At 37.8% G+C, this 21,051-nt stretch overlaps 1 protein-coding gene across 1 annotated transcript in view; it reads right to left on the bottom strand.

The window, feature by feature from the left end:
• The window catches only part of ABCA13 (ATP binding cassette subfamily A member 13), a 200,992-nt gene that overhangs the window by 153,391 nt on the left and 26,550 nt on the right, over window positions 1–21,051 (bottom strand). Inside the window, exons 8-17 of the mRNA XM_026102320.2 lie at window positions 20,542–20,675; window positions 19,534–19,698; window positions 17,806–17,999; window positions 15,715–15,842; window positions 11,788–11,882; window positions 11,360–11,536; window positions 10,771–10,976; window positions 9,006–9,133; window positions 7,351–7,468; window positions 714–5,426 (exon numbers count right to left, since the gene is read on the bottom strand). Coding sequence (XP_025958105.2) covers window positions 714–5,426; window positions 7,351–7,468; window positions 9,006–9,133; window positions 10,771–10,976; window positions 11,360–11,536; window positions 11,788–11,882; window positions 15,715–15,842; window positions 17,806–17,999; window positions 19,534–19,698; window positions 20,542–20,675 — 6,058 coding nt within the window. The remainder of the gene's footprint in view (window positions 1–713; window positions 5,427–7,350; window positions 7,469–9,005; window positions 9,134–10,770; window positions 10,977–11,359; window positions 11,537–11,787; window positions 11,883–15,714; window positions 15,843–17,805; window positions 18,000–19,533; window positions 19,699–20,541; window positions 20,676–21,051) is intronic.

The raw sequence follows: 21,051 nt of genomic DNA, 5'->3' as shown, positions 1-21,051 counted from the left end.
ATTTTGATAAATTCACACAGTAGTAGCAAGTTTTTTATAATGGAGTACAAAGGACAAAAACAATGGATATGGAATGAAATTAATAAAAGTTACCACTGGAATACATTCTTCTTTGTACTTGGTATGCTCTATTTTCTGGTTTCAAGAGCTCAAAGTTTTGTGACATTACTCCACAAATTTGAATTATTCTACATGAAATTTAAGGGAACTGTTAATTCAAGCCCCTAAGCCTAGTCAGAGGAAAATGAAAAGGGCTTTGCATGAATGATATTAAATTTGAATGATAACTGAAGACATTCCAAGTACAATATAGCTATGTTTGGATGTAGAAAGAAAGAAAAAAAAAAGAGATAGTCTCAAGGATTCCTTAATGTCTAACTCAACAACACAAATGACTGTTGTCCACCCATTAACTGCAGGCTCAGTTTTCAGAGCTGCAAGGTTTTTAAACACACTATCTTCAAATATTTGGTCTGTAATACTTCCAAAGGAAGGACCTTGAGTGTGAACACAGAAAACTACATACATCGATAACCTGGTCCACACAATGTAATTTGATACCAAATATGGTTTTGCTCCACAGTAAACATTTGAAATAAAATAGTAATTAACTGCCTAATAAAAGATGAGATTGAGCTGTTCACAACACAGAGCACCTGTCATTGCTGTCCCCCTCAACACAGGATTAGAACAGATACATAGAAAACGCTCACCTCATTTCTGCCATTATATCCTCAGGCAAATACTTTAGCAAGAAGGCCATTCTGCTCCTGTCATGTTCTGTAGAAGATGGAAAGATCATTTGCAAGACCTCTTGCATGACCTCAAGAGTTCTGTTTTGGAACATATTAGTAGCTTTTCCATAGTCTCCACGTTGTGCATCATCAAAAAATAAATCAATGAAGTCAACTATGTGAAGCTCTGTATTGTTTGAGTGCAGAGCTGCTTCTACAGTAGCAAGCTCAGCAATCATGTGAAGGAGACTGTTCTGCAAAACTGAGTCAGCAATATGAGTGTTATTCAGGTTCTCTCTGTTAAGATCATCATCATAAAACACATCTATGTAACCTTTCTTAGACTCATTTTGGAAGAGTTCCAGAAAGTCAATAATTTCTTTGAGAATCAGCAGTACATCATCTGATGACTTTTCATCAGCCATAAGGAAGATCAGAATATGCATTATTTTAGAGTAATTTTTAGTGTTACACTCGCATAGAAAGGCATTCACAATCTCTTGTACATCTTCAAAGTTTCTTAACATAGCATCAACAGATGATGTATTAAACTGCTGTATTGGAACATCAAGATCCACTGAGGAAGACTGTCCAGTAGCTACCCTCAATATCTGAAAACCCTGCTCTACCACCATAAGAAAATGTCTAACATTAAAATTCATTGATAAGTTTCCTATACTAGGCTCTACACGAAGCCAGAAATTCTCAAAATTATTTCTATTTAAAGCTGATAATGCCATAAGCAGCGAGTAAGTCTGGTTTCCAACAGATGATAGTGTTATTAAAGGCTGAACTACAGAGAAAAAAGAAAAGATAGCCTCTGTATCTAGCAATCCAGACACTTCACTGGTCATGTTCCTAAACTTAGAAAGAACAGTCTTTATAAGTGACATTTTTGTGTCTCCATTCAAATTTAGGGTACCATAAAGATCATCCAGCTGTTCAAGAACAGCTTTGGCTGCCTCCATCTCTGTCACCATCATACCATCCAGTGTTTCTACGAGCTGTAACGCTGCCTGCATCTTCAGTGTGGACAAGCACGTGACAGAGTCTGTAATATTGGCTTGCAGAGGTACAGCATAGATAGATAGCTCATTCCAAAACTCCAGCAGCTCTTTGAGAACTGAGCCATTTAAATGATGGAGCTCAGAAAACTTCAAAAGAAGAGAGTTCCATTCTTTGATCTGATAAAAAAAGCAAGTCAGATTGCGAGTGATATCTGTCTGAAAGTCTTCCTTGGTACATGAGGAACTGTCCTCCAGAGGGATCGGTTTCAGCTGCTTAATTATCTTAATGACTCCATTGTAAGCAAGAGAAAAATTGTTGTGCACAAAGTCACAAGTGTTAAAAGCAGGATCACTCTGAGGTGCTGCTGTTGTGAGAGTCCGGCAGAACGCTGCAGAAATACAAATCGAGGCCTCTGCAGGTTCATCAGGCATATCACTCAGTGCTTCCAGTAACATTAGAAGACCTTCTACTTGATTAGATACTTCTTCCTTGGTAAACATTGGTATTTTTGCTTCTTGAGTCAGTATGAAAGTGTATACATCAGTTAGTGCCTCCGTGATGTTTCCATGAGCTAATCCTTCTGTAAGACTGATGACATCAAGGAGAAGATGGAACATCTCTACTGCATCAGAGTGCTCATCCTGTTGCAAGAGCTGTGCCAGCTGCCTGAAACCAGTCAGATTCCAATTACACAAATTGTTCTCAAATGTGTCCCACCAGTCTGGTAACATTCCTAACTCAGAGTTCTCAATATTCAAAGATTTGATACTTTTAAATAAGTGATCCAGGCTCCCCTGGACTTGTTTGAATTGACCTATCAAGAACTCTACATCTGTATTCTCCAGATTTTGCACCAAAGCTACTACATGCTTTAGGAACTCTTTATCACCTCTTATTGGAAAACCAATAAGGGTAGAAGACTTGAAAGTTTTGAGTGCTTTCCTTACCAGTTCAACATTTAGAGCGGCTGTTTTTATCAGTGCCTGAAGAAGTGTGTTGTATTCACCTTGCAATTTATGAGGCAACTTCGAGTCAAGGTAATTAATCATATGCTGAAAGAACTGCATCAACAAATTGTTATTTTTCTCAGGCAAGAAAGCTTCAAACTCAGTATTCAAAGGAGAGGAGCTGTTCTGCTGGTTATCAGAAGTTTTATTTTTCAGGAGAGTTTGAATTTCTGCCAAGAATTCTGTTAAGAAAAGCTGGTGATGATGAAAGGGATTAAGGAGTATACTGGAATTCCTGTTAGATCCATGAATTGGCTGAGTAAAATGGGTCTCATTTGATGTATATTGCAAGTGTCCCATCAAATTGTTGACAAGCATTGGTATTTGCCCCCCTGAGTTATTTACAAGTGTAAAAATAAAGTCAAGCACCCTATCATCATCTTTTCCATAAAATTCAGGGAGAATGAATTTTAAAGTTTTCATTATAATATTGAAATAGACATTTAGACAAAGAACATGAGAAGCAGACAGGAAACATTCAGGGAATACCAAATTAAAAACCAAATTAATAAAATCCATCGTGTTTCTTAGCTTAACATCTGTCTCAATGTTTCCCAGAGATTTCAGCAGAAATAGAGTATGTTTTGCACTTTCAAGGTGGGAAGATGACTTGTATTTTTCACTAAGGTTACTAAGGATATGCATCCATCTGTCACATTCTTCCGCTTCACCCACTGTACTAAAGTTAAGAAAGGAATTAAGATGAGGAGAAAAATTAATTTGTGAATGACTTGTGTCATTCAGAATATTGTCCAAAATTAATTTGGTAATATTCTGGAAAATGCTGATACAAACCAAGTATTTGTCTTGAGATATACTTTTTAAGAAAGCAGCTGTGTCTTTTATCTCCATGAGAATAATTCCAAGTTCTTTTTCGGAGAGCTTGAGAATAGCAGAAAGCGAATTTCCAATGGAATATATATTTGCATCCCTACCTTCTCCCTCAGATCCTCCTGAGATGAAAGTATCAAGCCAGGAATTCAAAAAATCTCCATTAACAGCCTTCAGTACAGACTTCTGCAATTCAGTTATCACCGCTCCCATAATTTCCAGAACATCCTCTAAACTGTTACCTGTAAGCAAGCTTGTGATATCAATTGCATTGTTAAGCACACTTTGAAGATTACTAATGAGAGCTTCAAAATCTTCCCAATCATTTAAACCACCACCTTCAACTGTGCTTTTTAATAGATGCATTGCTGTTGTAGCTTCAACAATAAGCATAGTTGTCTTATTGCACAGCTCAGCATGAGTTGTATTTAAAAAACTTTCAGAGACATTTGCCAAACCATATCTTAGACTGACAAAAAAGGTTGAATTCAAACTTAAAATTTTGGATACTTCCTCAAAAACCTCTGTCCAGGTTTGAAGCCATATAAAAGTGCAGTGCAAAGCAGAAGACACATTTATCTCATCTCCCAGCTTTGTTATGTTAGACAAAACACTGTCCAATGGAAGGAGGAGGAAGTCGTAAACCTCTACTGAATTCTCTACAGAAGTAGCATTTGAAAGATAAAAATCAACACATCCATTATTTACCATGCATTCTGCTGAGACACCAAAGAATTCTTCTAAATAACAAGAGGCAGCTGTTTGGAGCTCTTCATCTGCAAATAAAGTTTTAAGGCTGCTCAGAGTGTTATAGACAACTTGCATCTCTTTGTCTTTCTGTGCTAGAGACTGGGCCTGAAATTCTGTGTAGTTATAAATGGCTAATAACTCTTCACAGAGAGGCTTTCCAGAGAAGTTCCAAAGAAGATTAAAAGTATCAGACAGAAGATCAAAAACTTTGTCCCTGTCTTGGAAATCATGCCATACTTGAAGAGATAAAATATCTTTTGAGGTCTCATAAAGAAATGTTAACAGAGCACTATTGCTCTCAATATTTAAGAGCAGATCAGTGTTCTGATAAACAGAGAAAAGTATTTGAACAAGTGAAGTCACACTACCATTGTTTAATTTCTGGATGTTTTTGAAGAAATCGGATACAATTTCTCCTAACTCTTGTACTTTATATATGAGAGTTGCATTTGAGAGTAAGAAGGAGGAGGCATTACTCACTCCATGAATTGTACTGAAAGTTCTATTAATATGATCTTCAGTCAGTGATCCAACCTCATAGAGATTTCTTATGAGGTCTTCACGTACGTGTTTTAGATAGCTCATATCAACAATATTTAAATTTGGCCAACCAGTCAGGATATTTTGGAGCAAAAGCATGCTTCTATTAAGGATTTTTTCATTTTCTGGTATGGAAAATATAATTCTAGACAGGGTATCCAATACCTCTGCTTCTTCCACTTGACTCAACTGAGAAAGCCTAGAAACAAGTTCATAGTATATCATTTTCACTGTCTGCCAGAAAAATTCCATCTTCTCTTTCTGCCAGAATCTCTGAAAAGACTGGAAGTTTTTTAGTAGCTCATTATGGAGTTCAGAAACTGCAGATGAGAAATCTGCGGCAGATTCCTCCCCTTCAGCAAATTTGTTTATCCATGCAATTGTATTATTCAAGACACTTTCCATAAGAGACTGGAGATTTGATGGGGCTGAGAAATTGGGCATTGTTATTTCTTCTATAAATTCTGTAAGGTGTAAGAGATAGGAGATTTCCTTTTCACCAGAAATCCATAAGTTTTCTTCCTTCTTCAAAAGCTCTTTCACAGATCTCAAGATCCTGAAATATTAAGCAAGATTTTTGTTAGTTATGTAGTAAGCAGACAAAAAATAGTTAAATAAATTTTACAATTTTAGAATACAGAAAGTCAAAGTTCAAATATCATTTCAATAGCAATCAAAGTAATCGCCACCAGACCTGCAATAGTTCAAGTGACAGTCACTTTGGTTTTCAAACGCCTAGCAAAAACCATTCAAAGGTCACAGCCACATTCAAATCAAAAGCTGAGCATAGGCAAATAACTTAAAGGTGTCTGACTGTGACTTACAAGCTTGATTGTAATTACTGATAAAAAAAATTGTGCAGTTTAGTACCTTACATGTTTTGCTGCTGAAAAGAGCAAAGCTTTCATGCTTCAGACTAATAGTTTTCCAGAAAGGAATTTACCAGTAAAATTGATCGAACAGCTCTACGCTTCCATGAATTCTGAAAAGTTATTTTTATCATAGCTATTGAAAGTTAGAACATTCCAGTTCACCAACTGATAGATGAACAGTGTTAATATCTAGAAAAAGAGTACGAAACCGCAGTCAAAATTGGAATTCTCCAATTAATGTTTTTGTTGTGTCAATAGCATTTCTCAAATTTTTTTTTTCTTTCACAACTTTATCAGCTCTATAATACTGATCAAAATTGAGATGCATGAAAGAAGGAACATTGCATTCCAAAGGCCTTAATTTGAAAATCTGCTGCTCAAGTATGTTCTATTCTAATAATTAAAAAGCAGAAAACCACACACCATTAAAGACTTTCGTAAGTGAATTACCATGTCCATTACTGGGGTTATTTATGCAGTACAGAAAGAAAGATGTCAAACATTAAAGTATTTGTGATCTAGAATTTGTTTCCTAGACCTCTACGAGCCAAACAAACACCTTGCATCATGCAAGAATAGCCCACACAAGTCAGGTAATTTTGTTAGTACTATCATACAGAGAAAACAGTGCACGCTCTAGAAACAGTATTTAACACCAAATCCCAGCCATAGCAAACACATGCATGTATTGATCTTTATAGCAAAGTTGGGAAAGAGCACAAAAGAAAATGTGTCTGAACATTCAAAATATCAGTTTACATTTTATTCTTAATCTCCGGGGTTTTTTTGTACTCTAAATATCAAACACATCTAATATGTTTGAAAACCAAAGCCAGAGTTCATTTTAATTAAGCTACATAAATCACAGTCAAGTTCTGCTTGAATAAAAAGCACAACATGGCTTATAGGACAACACTGTTAAGCAGTGGAGGCAATGTTCAAATTCTGTGATTTGTAAACTTTTGGTTTGTCATCTTTCTTTGCACTGATGGTGGTTATTTCCCTTCTATAGGTTAAATAAGTGATTGATTTAGCAGAGTTATAGCAGCATAATGAAAAATAAAATTCAGAGTCCAGAAGTATAATTTAGAAAACATTTTTATCTATTAATAACTTTGACTACCAAGCACAGCATGGTAAATAACTGAAACAACTGGACAGCTAAAAGGAGAGGGAGCACTCAGCTTGTCTGAATCTGTTCCATAAGGGATTTTTTTTTCTTATTTAAACAGAGAAATGATTAAATGGCTTCTGCTGTAGTGTTCATCCAGACATTAGCAGGGCTTTAATGCAAGTAACTTAGTGATAACGAGCCACTCCAACAATATATTGGAATTGTTTGGATTCCATCACTTCGGTTACTACTGATAATACACCAGACGTAGAGTTATCTTCTAACTGCTTTTCAATGACAGTCACAAAGACATACTTTTCTGACTTTGCAAGATTATATTTCTTCACAATAACCCTGAAAAACACTAGTCACTTGATAAAAATAAAGCAGGCTAATTATATTCAACAATTACAAAAGTCCAGAGTGGAGGTGGGGTAAAAAGATTTGTGGAAAACAGTTAAAATGGAAAGTTTCATTGATTAGTTCAATCTTACCATGCCCAGGAAGTAAATGGCGAATAATCTGATAAGCTTTGCAGAAATGCTGAATAATGACCTAAGATGGTCTTCAGACTGAGCTTTTGCCTGGAACATAGAGATACTTCAAGTCCATCTGCAGAGAAAATATACATTTCACTATAAAGAGACAGATCAAGAAAAACCTTCATGAACACATCTGTGAACAACTTCATCAATTCCCACTGAAACAATTTCATCTTACAGACTTTAGGACTTGAATGTGAGCAGAGAAGATTTACAACTACATTCTGCAGTTCAAAGAGAAATCCATAAAGTACATTTTAAAAGTAGTAAATGTGGAATTTTTAGTAAAGGGTTTGATCTTAGTACTAGTGAATGATTTAAAGGAATGAGATATAGAATCAATAAATACTGGGTCTACATAAGGCACACCTGTATCAGCGAAATCCTTAGAAGATAAAGGAAAAATAGAAGATACCTTCTGAATTATACATAGATGGTAAAACTACTGCAGAAAGAACATTAGTTTTGTTATGCAAGAGTGCACCTAGTGCTGCACTCAGCCCAGAAATTATAGTTAATTTCTTCCTCTTTGGAACTTCAGTAAAGGGAAAGCACCCTTGTGAAATTCACTATTACTATCTAGGGAAGTAAAGACATCTGGGACTGTAATGGATTAGAAAACCTGTAAAGTGAGTTCACATTAGAACAATTTACTTCATTAATGTAGCTTGCCGATTAAAAAAGGTATTGCTTATTTTTGCATGAAATTCCATAGAAACTTGCTTACTGATGAAGTATTCAGCACATATTTCTGACTAGCTCTATGGACAGAAAAGTAGAGAAGAAAAAGATACATATATTTGGGGGGAAAAAAAACAGATCTTTAACAAGACCTTAAGAGCTGTCAGGGGAAGGGGGAGGGGAATACTTAAAGGATTAAGGGAAGTAAATGTGTGATGCTGGAGGAGGCCATTTTTCAGAGCTGTTTGGATGAGCCATATCATGCTCTGCTTCAGAGCTCATTTACACAACATAAAATGTCACATGGAGTACCACAAACATCTAATCAGAAAGAACACTGAGATTTCAAAAGCTCTCTCATTCCTCAGGACAAATCTGGTATTGCAAAGTTTTCCAACAACAAATGAAAAAGCAATTTATTCCAGAAGAGTTAACAGCAGATGGGTCAAGACATCTGGGATATGACAGAACAACTGGGATGAAGAAAACCAAGCATGAAGTCCTTGCACTAAAGTGAACCTAATCTAGAAATATCTCTACCAGATGACCATATAGTCTGCTATCCCCTCTATTTATATCCGGGACTTAAGAAACCTTCTTGTCAGCACGCTAGTATAAAGAGACTCTAACCAGGCATAACCAGTTGGAATTTTTCTGACAGAAATGAATCATCAAAACATTTTGCACCTTGCACTAAAAATCACAGCTATTTACCTAATAAAAGGAAAACCAGAGTCAGACTCTGCATGTTATGAGTTTTGCTTGCTTATGATTCAGTCAGAGGGGAAATCCTAAGACTGATGACAACACAAAGAGGCTCACATGTAAAATCACCACCTTTTCCCTTTCTGAGGAATACTGTCCTCTGAAAGACATGAAACCATCGTAACAACCCTGCTGTGGAGTGATTTCCTCATTTGACTGACCTGTGGAGCCCACTTCTTCATTCACATACTGAGCTACTTCACACATCCACCTGACAAAAGTTGTTAAATCCTTCCAGTATGGGTTTCCCTCAAAGGCAAACCAAATTTCTTCAAGTGTATTATTAATTCTGAAATGACACAGGAAACAGTTACCATGATTAAGCCAATGATTCTTTTAAAGTCCCTTGTGAACACATACAATTTCTTTGCAAGTCTCTAACTAAATTCTATTATATTATGTATACAGATAGTCCTACTGATGTCAAACAACTGAGGCAAGCAGGCTAATGGTCAAGTCCTTTGCTAGAGAAATCAGCAGCAAAGCTATTACATCACTAAGGACAACTAGAGTGCTAACTTATTACTAACGCAGGTTTGTTAGCAGACAGAAAGTGTCCAAAAAACTTTTTAAGAAACACTGACAAGATGTTTCAGTTCAAAAAGTAACATTTTGAAATGGAAGACAATTATTGCAAAATGCTTTTTCTTGTCCTTAAATGTACCCATTGCAGAAGAAGAAAAAAAAAGAAAGAAAAAAAAAAAACCACACACAAAACATCATTTCACCCCTAAAAAAAAAAAAACCTCAAAACAGCTTGCACTGAATTTACACCACCTTTGCTTGCTCTGCAACGTTACTTAAATGCAAGGCTCTTCTCCCAGGAGGCTTTTAGGTCTATCAGTGCTTTTGATGGTCATAAACGAAACGTAAAACAAGTCTTCCCGACAATTTCAAACTAGCTTAGAAACACACGTACAGAGAAAGAGGGAAGGCAATCAATCATTTCCCAGCAGCAAAAAGGGGCAGGAAAAATGATATGTTTTCTAATGTCTAAAATGCTATTGCAATCAATGGGTTTGATCCTTCCTGCCAGTGCAGGTCATGGAATTTCTGTCAGACTCTCAAATGCTTAGACTTAATAGTATTAATGCTTTTAAGGCAAATAATTTTGTGAAGTTTCTCAGGCACATAAGTAACACACATGAACATATCTAGAATACATAAAATACACGTAGAAGATAAGGAAGTTTGATCTAGGACATTAAATGCAACTTCCCATTAACTGCATTACACTTTCATTTTACGTTCCAGAGTTAGGATAAAAGATCCTATCCTATTTTAAAGAACTTTATTGATATAGAGGTTTGTTCTAATATATTCCAATTTAACACAACGCAATTCTACTAATTTCAAGCTAAGTCATTGTAAATCATAATCAAGTTAAAATTTCATATGATAACAGGATGTTCTTCCAAATCAGAAGAGTTACCAGTTACCACTTGACCTGTTCAGAAAGCAGCTTGAGGCTGCGATACTCTTGCTAGTGTATTAACTCCCCTCTCTCTGGGGAGACGGGTTTTTTTTTTTGTTTTTGCATCTCCCAGGAGTCTCAGGTCCAAGCTTCCCCAATAGCACAAAACTGAAGTAGTAAACACTAGGAAGCTGGCTGAGAAGAAGCAGCAGAAAACACTTGGATACAAGTAAGACAACAAGAAAAAGAGAGAGAGAATTAGCTTTAATAATCCTAGACAATTGCCTATCTTCAGCCTGTTTTCCCAAAAAAGAAAGGAGAACACCCTCCTTTACCTTCCCATTTGTGCTTTCTATAAAGTTATTGACGTTGGGTGATAATCAAAAAGTAAAAATCAGGGCTTTGACCCTTTTAGCTATTCAGTTACTGGTTCTGACTACTGCACTCCAAGCTGCTATTTGCAAGAAGAGAGTCAGAATCTTTATGCATAAAAACATATAGAAAATACCTACAGTGAGAAGAGCAGCTGTTCCTGACAAGAGCCAAAATGGACATCCTCCCCAGATGGTATCTCTGTGCTCCGCAACTGATTAATTTCACAGTAATTAGCATAATTTTCAGTTAGCTGCTCTTCTATTTCTTTCCACCCCAAAAAATCATCCATTATTTGATCTGGTATGCTCTGTTGTCCTTGAATAACTTTCTGCAGAAGTAGGACCTTTCACAATAAAGAGAGCAACAGTCTGTAACCAGTAAAAGGAAAACTCCTGAAACAGGCCCTGCTTCTTAGACATGAGCAAGGCAACGTTAGTGAAATCCAACATAAAATGGATTAAACCAGCAAGCTTTCAAACCTTCAAATTTTTCTGAAAGCCACAGCTCTATAGCTTGTCTAAAATGTCACAACCACTCAAGAGTCCCAGCAGGTCCACATGTGCCTTTCCCCAAAGGGTATCTTAATCAGTTTACGTAATTAGTTATCAATTATTTATTAATAGTAAACAGTAAGCAGGAAGTTACAGCTCCTGCTAGTTTATTTTGTAATAGCAATAAGGAAGGCACCGCAAGCTTTAAATGTGAAAAGAATCCAGAAATACTTACAGATTCCTTTAGTGATCGGAGCTGGTTGTTTAACTTGAAAGTCACCTCTGAGTCATTGCTTGGGCACACATCTACTGCTAAAACATTGATGCCATCTGAGCCCTGCAAAAGCCTGAGGGCCTTCTCAAACACTGTAAGCATATCACTGCATGTGTAGGAAGCGTTGCTCAACAGCATCTAAAATTTCATGAATATACTGTCACTTTACAAATGAAATCAGTATGAAGGAACAGATTTAATTCACACTCCATATTAATTTTCACAACAAAATGTCAAAAGACAGGAAAAAAATGCACAAAGTAAAGTTGGACCAAGATGCTGCTGAATAAAAAGTAAAAAAGTTTACCAAGTACTTTTTTACCAGAACAAAAAAAAATTAAGCCTCTGTAGCTTTGTGCACATTGATATACAACCATGAAACAACATACCTGTTTTAAATCCACAAACAGCCTTTTAATGTCTAGATGAATGAATCCATCTCTTCGGGTAAAGGGAATCAGTTTTTCCAGGTTATGTAAAACTTCTGTAAAGACATTCCCCCCAACAATAAAGGAAATATTTAACCTACAGAATAACTTGGGAAGGGTGGGTACAGCAGGAGTCACCCTTCTGGAAAAGAAAATTGTGCACTATATGGTTTAAAAATACAGGCACACAAAGGTTCCAGTTTGGTTTAGATGACTTTGCTGCCCAAAGAACTCTATTCTTTTGCACAACACACACACGGTTGCACTCCGCACTTCTGAGGGGCAAAGACTGCTTCCCTCCTGCATTGCCAGTGGAAAAAGCTCCTCAGGTGAGGCAGACAGAAGAGATGGTCATTCTTAGACTGGCAAAAGCATGGCCCTATCCCCTTTCACAGTTATATCAGAGCAACTCCACTGACTTCAGGGAGCTTTCATGATTTATAGTAGGACAAGAGAAAAAAATGAGGTCCTATGTCAGCTTCTAGTTATGAATACTGTAAATAAATTTGGACACTTTTCGTATGTCTGCTGTTGAAGGTTTAGTCAGCAAATTCTTTTGAAATGCAGAAAGGTTGCCTAAATCCCTAAGCACCAAAGCAAAACTGTAGTCTCATCCTTCTGAAATAAGGGACAACCTTAATTAACCAAAAATGTTACTAAGTTAGGTTAAGAAATTGCTGAATCTGCAGCATGATGGAGGTGAGGCTTGTCCCCAGGTCCAGACAATGGTGAGGCTGAGGATGCATTTCCAACAGGCACACATACAGACATTTACATAAAATACATATGCGCATATACGCACAGCTAGCTACACAAGTCAGCATAGGCAGAAATACTAGGCATTCACAAACACAAACAGCACCAATGGCCTCATCTGTTCTCCCTCTCTGGCTGACAGGGTGAAAGTCTATAAACAGGAAATAGATACATATATACAATTTAGATCCCTCCAGCAGCTGGCCTTAGACACTCGGTGTATCCAGTAGCTGGCCCCAAGATCCCTGGTCTCTCCAATTGCTGGCACCTGGGCATGCAAGCCCCTAAGGTCCCCAAAGCCCCACTCCAGCTGCTAATACAGACCCACTCACACAGACAGTGAACCCCTTCAGTAACTGGGCTAAGACACATACAGTAGCTGGTCCTGGATCTAAATCCGAAAAACAAGACTTGCTGGACACACATCCTGGATTCTCACTCTGCCCAGTTGCCTCACACATAGACACAAAACACACAGAGGTCTCAGTTGACCCCCAGATCCCACGGTCTCTCCAGCATTTGGCCTGGTCCTCCTGGTCCCTCTGGTAGCCAGTTCCTCCAGCTGTCTCACTCCAAGTGACACAAACATACCCAGCTCCCAAACCACGTGACCTACTCACCAACTAGCCTGGTTTGATACTCACTAGCAATGGCAGGTTGACATGTGTACCCCTCACTCGCTCAAATGCGGTGACCATAGACACATGGGCTCCTGACACCCATGGTCCAATTCCAGTTGCTGGCACTCAAGCCTCCACACACACAGACTAGAGAGCCCCTCATCCAGGAATGGAGTTTAATGAGAAAACAGGACACACTGCTGATCAGGCACAGAGCATGGCCAGAGAGATGTACTGACCAGCAATTTGTTTACACGCAAGCAGGCCCCTTCATCCCCACATCCATCTTCCCCACACTTGTTCCTCCCCCAAACCACCTTGATCCTGCCCTTTTTCTCCACCTTTGGTTTCTCCTCTAAACATCCCATAATAAGACCTGTACAACCTCAAGATGCTCTCCCCTGCATCCCATAATGAGTCTCACACCCCCAGGGTCAGTCTGAGGTACTCCAGAGAGCCTCTCCCATTGATTCACCATGACAGGTGTCACTGGACAAGGCGCTGATGGCTCTCCTGTGACAGCCCTGGGAGGACCCGGCTGGGTCAGGCGCTTCATTTCTCTGCTCTGGTTATTGGGTTCCCCCATCTGCCATTTTGCTTCTGTGCTTCTTTGCATGTTTGGATTTTTTTTTTTTTTTTAATGATAAAAACCAACAGGGCAGACACCTAGCTGTTATAAATCAGTATAGCTCCATCCTCATCATCAAGGAAGGTACACTGATTTACATCAGGTAGAATTGTGTATACCGTATTTCAGATCAACCCATCCTAAAAAGTATACTATAGAAAATATCCTGAATTTTTTGAGATCATTTGTAGATTTGGGTGCACAAGTAAATCAAGATTCACTAATACTATTAGCTGCACTGATGGGATTACACAAGGCTAGGTGCTATAAGAAAACAAGACAAAAATGACACCTTTTGCCTGAAAAGCCTTATCAACCCAGAAGATCAACAATCAGCCAAACCCACCCCCTGTAACTTGACTTAAAAATTGATCCATTTTACCTTGATCTAACACCTCTGAACTTAGCTATGTTAATTACTATTTACAGTAGCACTGCTAAATTCAGAAATAGTTATTTTTAGATCCTAAACTTATATTAAATGTCCTAAAAGTGCACCTAGGCTTTGGAAAAAGGATGCTAAAACAGTACTTGTTTCCTCATGAAATCTGCTCCCTGCAGGGAAAGAGGCATATATGTCCCATAGCATAATGGAAGAAAAATAGGCCACAATATTATCACTGAAGGTATAATATGACCTGAATAGCCTTTACTTGTGGTAACGATGCACAATACTAAAATACACAAAATTTGTATAACAGTCTGTGTTCACTTCCAAGAACGATCTTCACACAAGAGGTTTTTATTTGTAATTTGGAGACATTGTGTCAGAAATTCAGGACAAAACCACACAATTTCACTGGCATATTAGACAAAATTGGTACTCTAAATATACTGGTTACTCATTAAAGTCAGAAGCAAGAATCAGGTTAATTATGACCAGTGTCCCAAAAAGAACAAAAGGTCTTTTTTTTTTTTTTTTTTTAAAGGTACCTAAGTACAACTGAGCAATATATAAATTTCCTTCCTTCCAATACCTACATGGCAGTTCTCTACCTTAAAACCTCACAGAAAGACACCTTTTTTTTTTTTAAAGCAGATCTCTGTGGATCCTACAATATGATTATATTTCTGACCAACTCCTGGGTGTTATGGTTCCAAGCATCAGACAACCTGAATTCTAGTGCTCCATATAATACTACAGAAGTATCACAAATCTGAAATAATCACAATTGCCAAATAGATATACAAGAATTTCATGGGAGCTAGTTCACCTTGTTCAGTGAAACTGGCTGCTGAAAACAGATCCAGTTTCTTGTATTAAAGGAAAAAACCACCACTATCTCTACCTTCCCTGAGCACTTCAAAACTGTCCCCTCTGAGAATGGCAACTTCTGCTTCCTTTACCACCAGCCTAGCTTTATGCCAAGTAGTGTAGCCCCTAGAGGAAGAAGCACCCTGTTCCTGTCCTCCAAAGCCCTTAGTCAAGCTCTTATTTAAAGGAATATGAATGTCCATATGTCCAACTCAGGGTTTTGCTTCTCTTGCAAAGACTGGCCAGAAGTCAAGCTGCATCCAAGTCTAAAAACACATGACTGATGGTTTCAAAAACACCTCTTAGGCATTGCAAATTTTAATTTTTATTAAACAGACCTTTTCTTGAATTAGATCTTTAACCAACATCTACAGTCAGCACAGAGTGTCAAATAAGGTGCCTGAGGCAAATGCTTACTTCTGGCATCAGAAGCAAAAACAAGCAGTGTACGCTGTGTTCATCATTTTTAGGGAAACAAATTTGACAAACTCAAGAGCTGCTGTAAATATCCAAGCATGCTGTGTATTAGAACCTGAATAAATCCCTAAAAGCAGAATATTATCCATTATCTACATTATCCTGTGGCAGTCATTTGAGTGCTAGTGACAAGTAACCACCATGCAGCTTACCTCCAGTGAAGTATAAATTCTGTGTTACTACATTCCTTATAGCTCCATCTATTAGAAGCAATCTCTTTGTAACAGGCCACTGAGGCACATCCTGAAGCACAGCCTGCATTCTCTCCAGATACAGAATTCTGCAGACAAAAGAGAAGTAGATCACAGAAACATGGAGCATGCTGGGAACAAAAGGGTCAGGCTGTGAGAAGTTATGCTACTTTTTGATATGCAGTCACTATATCATCTGCTTTGTAGCTTGTTATGGCAACAGTAGTGTAGCAGAGTTTCCTTTATATGAAAGGGACCCAATTCCAAAACATTTACGGTATTAAGCAATTTGACCGCAGTGTCTCTGTTAACAATAGATAGTGGATTCTACAAAAACTTCAGCATGCTAAGAAAAAAAAGTTAAAATAAAAAAAACACATACAAACAAAACAAAGCAAGCTTCTCCTCTGACTCAGCATTCACTGACCAGTCTCCCAGATGAGAATTACAACTTTTTTCATGGAAGATTTATATACAATATCATCCTTTCCTCCCTTTTGTAGCAAAATATGTAGAAATTCTTCACAAAAATGTTCATTTGCTATCAAATGGTAAGTTTCTGAACACCCAAGCTGGGAAAAGGAGGTAGCCGCTTCTATTCCACTGGAGACTTAAGTTTAACACAGGACTTGCACATCTGATTATAATCCCATATCCATTCATCATCATTGGGATCATTTTTTGCTTTTTTGGGGTGTCAGTTAAAAGAGATTTGTTTAGAAATGGAAGAAAGACTATATCCATTTTATTAGTTAGTTAGAACAGCGTCAAAACCAGAACCAAAGGCATTGCTTGACTGCCTCCTACTTGAGGGATGTGCTGCATTAGGCCTCCATGTACAGTATTACCTTTCAGGTTTATCCTCAGAAGCTGCTTTGTAAAGCATGGATTGTACCTCCTACAACAAAGGAGCTATACCAAACAGAGCCCACCATCATAACTCTCACGGGTGATGCAAGTCATCCAAACCACAGCTAGGTAGAGAAGGGTCCAGGCCTGTGCTCTGCCCACAACCTTTGTGAGACTAAAACCAGCTCTTATGAACATTTATTACTTCTCTGTATCTACAAACATAAGTCACATTCAGTATCCTTCCAGAAATGGGGTCCTAGCCGCTTTACTTTGCACAAATAACTCAGAACGATTGTCTTCATTTTATTTTAAAAAGTGCCATGAATTAAGATGGGAACTGAAGGGGTCTCCAAAGTTGTAACATAATAGACTTCTACTAGGTTAGTAACCAACTGCTAAAGGGACAGTTCTACTGCACCAAAAAGATTCAGACAGATTTAATAAAAGATCAAATCATTCTGCCTAAATGCAGAACTTATAGCCATGTCTTCATACAAACTGCTTACATTTGCATTAAGGGATAAACCAAACGGGGAACTTCAAACTCCAAATTCAAAAACATTATAAATAAACACACAAAAAGCCCCACTTAGCCTCACTGTGCCCCAAACATGATCAGAAACTACATATACATAAATATGTAGCATTAAATTGTAATTCTGATCTCTGTAGTAGGTTGCTGCTCAAGATCTGTACAAATTAACATGCAAATGACTCAGAACAAAAATCCTACACATTTTAGATGCACTAGACTTGCTGTGCAGAAGTAGATTGATTCTATAGCACACATGCATGAGCAGCATTACTGATTCACAGCAGTGACTTGCAGGAATTAGACTTTACATGACAAGGTACAGAATTCAGGCCCTAGTTCATCAAAATTGAATTATATGCAACTGCTGATTCCTACAAGTCCTAATGATGTGCTCAGATTCTCTGCTGAACCTCTAACTAGGTACATACACTCCGAAACATATTTAACATCTTTTTCAGAATATATATGCATTAAAACAGTTGACAGAATATAAAGTTTTGAATTACAGAATAAAAAATATAAAACTCAACCTACTCCATACTTCAAAAACAGCCAGAAATTAAAAAAAAAAAAAAAAAAAAAGAAGAGTGGAATGTGAAAATAAATATTCAAGTTGAGATTAACTTTATAACATTAGTTGCAGAAAGAAGGTAAGTATAACTTACAGATCATGAGTATGCCCTTCTGAAAAATAGGCTTCTGATTTCTCATTCCATTGCAGGATCAGGGTGCTTATCCCTGAAACAATTTTCCTCGCTTCACTGTCATCTAGAAACTGAGACATTAAGTCAGCTATCATTCCTTCAAGTTCAGAAAGAAATTTCTGAGACTGGTTACTGCTGAACCACTGACGATATACCTATCAGATTAAAAGCAAAACAGAACATACCTTGTGTAGAGAAACAAAGCTTTCTTATTTTGCCAATACATGGAAATACACAGACAGGGGACGGGTTGTGGCTAGTGTTTCAAAAATAAATAAATAAATAACAATGATAGTAAGAGTTCATCCCAACAATTTGTCTAGACTCTGAAATGAACGGCCCCCCAGAGGCTTATTTGCAATAGTTTGGACTGACCTGCAAGCCAGCAATATAATGTTATATCACACAGAGGATTTAGCATTCTCTGCTGTGCGCTCTCCATCCAAAGATGCAGGGACAGTAAAAAGTTGACCTAAGACTGCAGCCAACCAAAGGCAGGCCTCCTCAGGCAACTACTCACTCTTGCTTTCCCCCTTCCAGGACTTCTGCGTCTACTGCCAACACCATAATGGAAGGTAGCAGTCTCAACATATTTGGGCCCCATGACCCAGAGCAAAAGATGAAGAAGGAGGCTGCATACTCCCATCAAGTACCCTACAATAAGACATGCCAAGCAAACCTGCTGATTATCCTGTTTTCCTCCACCATTATGCTTTCTAAGAGCCAAGTAGTTATAACAGATTTTCACTGTAAGAGATGTCCTGTTCACCAAGGGAATTCCCAGGGGCCAGCAGCTTACAGCACTTGAAGTTGCCATTGTAAGGATGTCAGCACTTGCCATACCCAAGATTATCACTGGATTTTTCTATGATAATAATAGGAACTAATTTTGGCAACGACATTAAACAATGACTTCTCAAGTCATCATACACCTATAATAAAACTTTTCTCAAGACAGAACTAAAGTCTACATTTTTGAGGAAACATATGATAAGCTCACCTGTACGTACTTTGGATTGTATTTCAAACATCCTCTGAGCAGGTTTATACACAGCTAGTTTTTTTTGTGCAAAGAAAACATGCATCAGTGGAAAAACACCAGCATAACGGCAGCTAGATAAGTGTTTTCTCTAAGAAACAGCTGAATTGGCTTATCCTCTCTTCCACACAACTACACGTGTTATCCTAATAGAGGCCAATACGCTCCAAGCTCTTTGCTAGACCAAAATTCTAAGACACTACACTAGATTATACCTCAATATACTTTAGCCAGTATTGACAGTGATAGAGGGAGAATTAATAAAATAAAATAAAATGAATTATACATTATATCAGTGCAGGCCTGTAATCTGCTCTCAGTTTTGCCCAGAATTCTGGCTGAAGTAGGACAATAAATGGCACTCCTTCTGTCAGGCCCCTGCAGTGCAACAGATTTCACTCTACAGTCCCTATTAGGTTTCAAGTCTGTATTTGAGTTGATGAGAAAATCTGATTAAGCAGATACATGGTGATAGATTATTCTCCCATTGTAATGTTTCCCTATTAGAAAGGATTAGTTTGCCATATTACCAAGATGGAAAAAAATCATGACAGTAATATTTAGTAGCTAACTAAAACCTTTTCACTGAGTCACTGTTGACAGCCTACCTGCAAAAAAGAATGGATTTGATCTTTTGACTTAAAGTGTACCTGTGAATAGAGTCTCAGCTTGCTGACAGCGTGGACAAGATAGAGTTTGAGCTCATGCCATGCAGAAATACAGCCTTCATCATTATTCTCTCCATTTACTTCATTACCTGGCACACTGGACAGGGCAGAGCACACAAACTGCTCCAGTGTCTCTTCTGTGGGAATCTGGCAGGGACAGAAGAAATAGATGAGCATGTCAGAGGGCTACCAAGTATTCTCTCTCCTATCAACTTACTTATCTGGTGAAAAAGGAACATCACATAGCTTCCTTCAGTGAGAACAAAGCCCATTTATTGCAATGTAGTGTTCTGGGGTACTTATTTCAAAGTATTCTACATGCAGAGTGTGGTAGAAAAATACCAGTAGCCCCATTAGGGCATTAATCCATCGGGGCAAATAATGATGCCTTGTCTGCACAAGGAATTTTTGCTCTGTAGCTATATTAGTGTTGCTACTTTTACATTAATTTCTGGTTTGATGATGAACTAATTTGACAATGATCCAGTACACCTACACCAGAATTTTGCACTAGAATAATTATACAGAAAGGACTTCATAAGTATAAAAACCACTGATGCAAAAATCTTTCAGAACAATGGCCCAAGGACAGTTATTTTAATTCTATCTGCAACTTCTGCGAAGGAAAATAATTTAGAGGTGCAACTGAAAGTTTACTAACATGAATATTATTAAATAGCGTAGTTTGTTTCCCAATATGAAAAATATTGTTGCTTACTTATAGATGACTTGAAGTGATTATGTTCTCCAATTAGCTAATCATGAATCACAGTGCAAATGCTTGCTGAACAAAGCTTACAAAGTTTTGATTTAATTTTCCAGGCAAGGCTGGCAACATTCACTCAAGTTCCTTATGTTACAGCAAATGCAACACTGCTTTTGTCTGCCCTTATAAGATATTGCTATAATTTCTGTAAGGCATGAAAAATCCCTTCAGGGTACAAATAAAAACAAGAAAGTGAGAGAGACACTGCAATTTAAGTGGCTTACCTCAGGTAGCTGTGATGCATAACTTAGAAGCTTCTTAACATGAAGATCGTCTAAACCAAACCTGGATTTAAGTTCCACTCTGACAGCATGTGGATCCCACAACACATCCCACAGAGAAAGATTATATTGAAAGCCTAGAAGAAAACAAAAAACAAAACACAAAACTTTGTTTTACCCTTTCTGCTTTTTGTTCATGTTGTTCTTGATTTGTATTTCATGGGATCCAAGCGCCATGTTTCCAGCTTAGAGTGAGTGTACCCAAACACCAGTTTCATTGCAATAAAATCCATGATCTCATTAGTAGTGTGGTGAGGTGAGCTAATGTGATGGTATTCAGCCAGATGTCAACATGATGATGAGATGCCCCTGTGCAGTGATTGCCAGCAGACTCAGCAGCGTGCCATTCTGAATTGTCTCTCTAGTTCAACACACAGACATGCAAATGTGTGCATCCAGGCTGGAAATGAATTATTACTGAGGGCGAAAAAACAAGGAGAAAACCAATTGCAC

This window comes from Dromaius novaehollandiae, chromosome 2 (genome assembly GCF_036370855.1).
Source record: "Dromaius novaehollandiae isolate bDroNov1 chromosome 2, bDroNov1.hap1, whole genome shotgun sequence".
Taxonomy (NCBI): domain Eukaryota; kingdom Metazoa; phylum Chordata; class Aves; order Casuariiformes; family Dromaiidae; genus Dromaius; species Dromaius novaehollandiae.
This window is presented reverse-complemented; position numbering and strand designations above follow the sequence as displayed.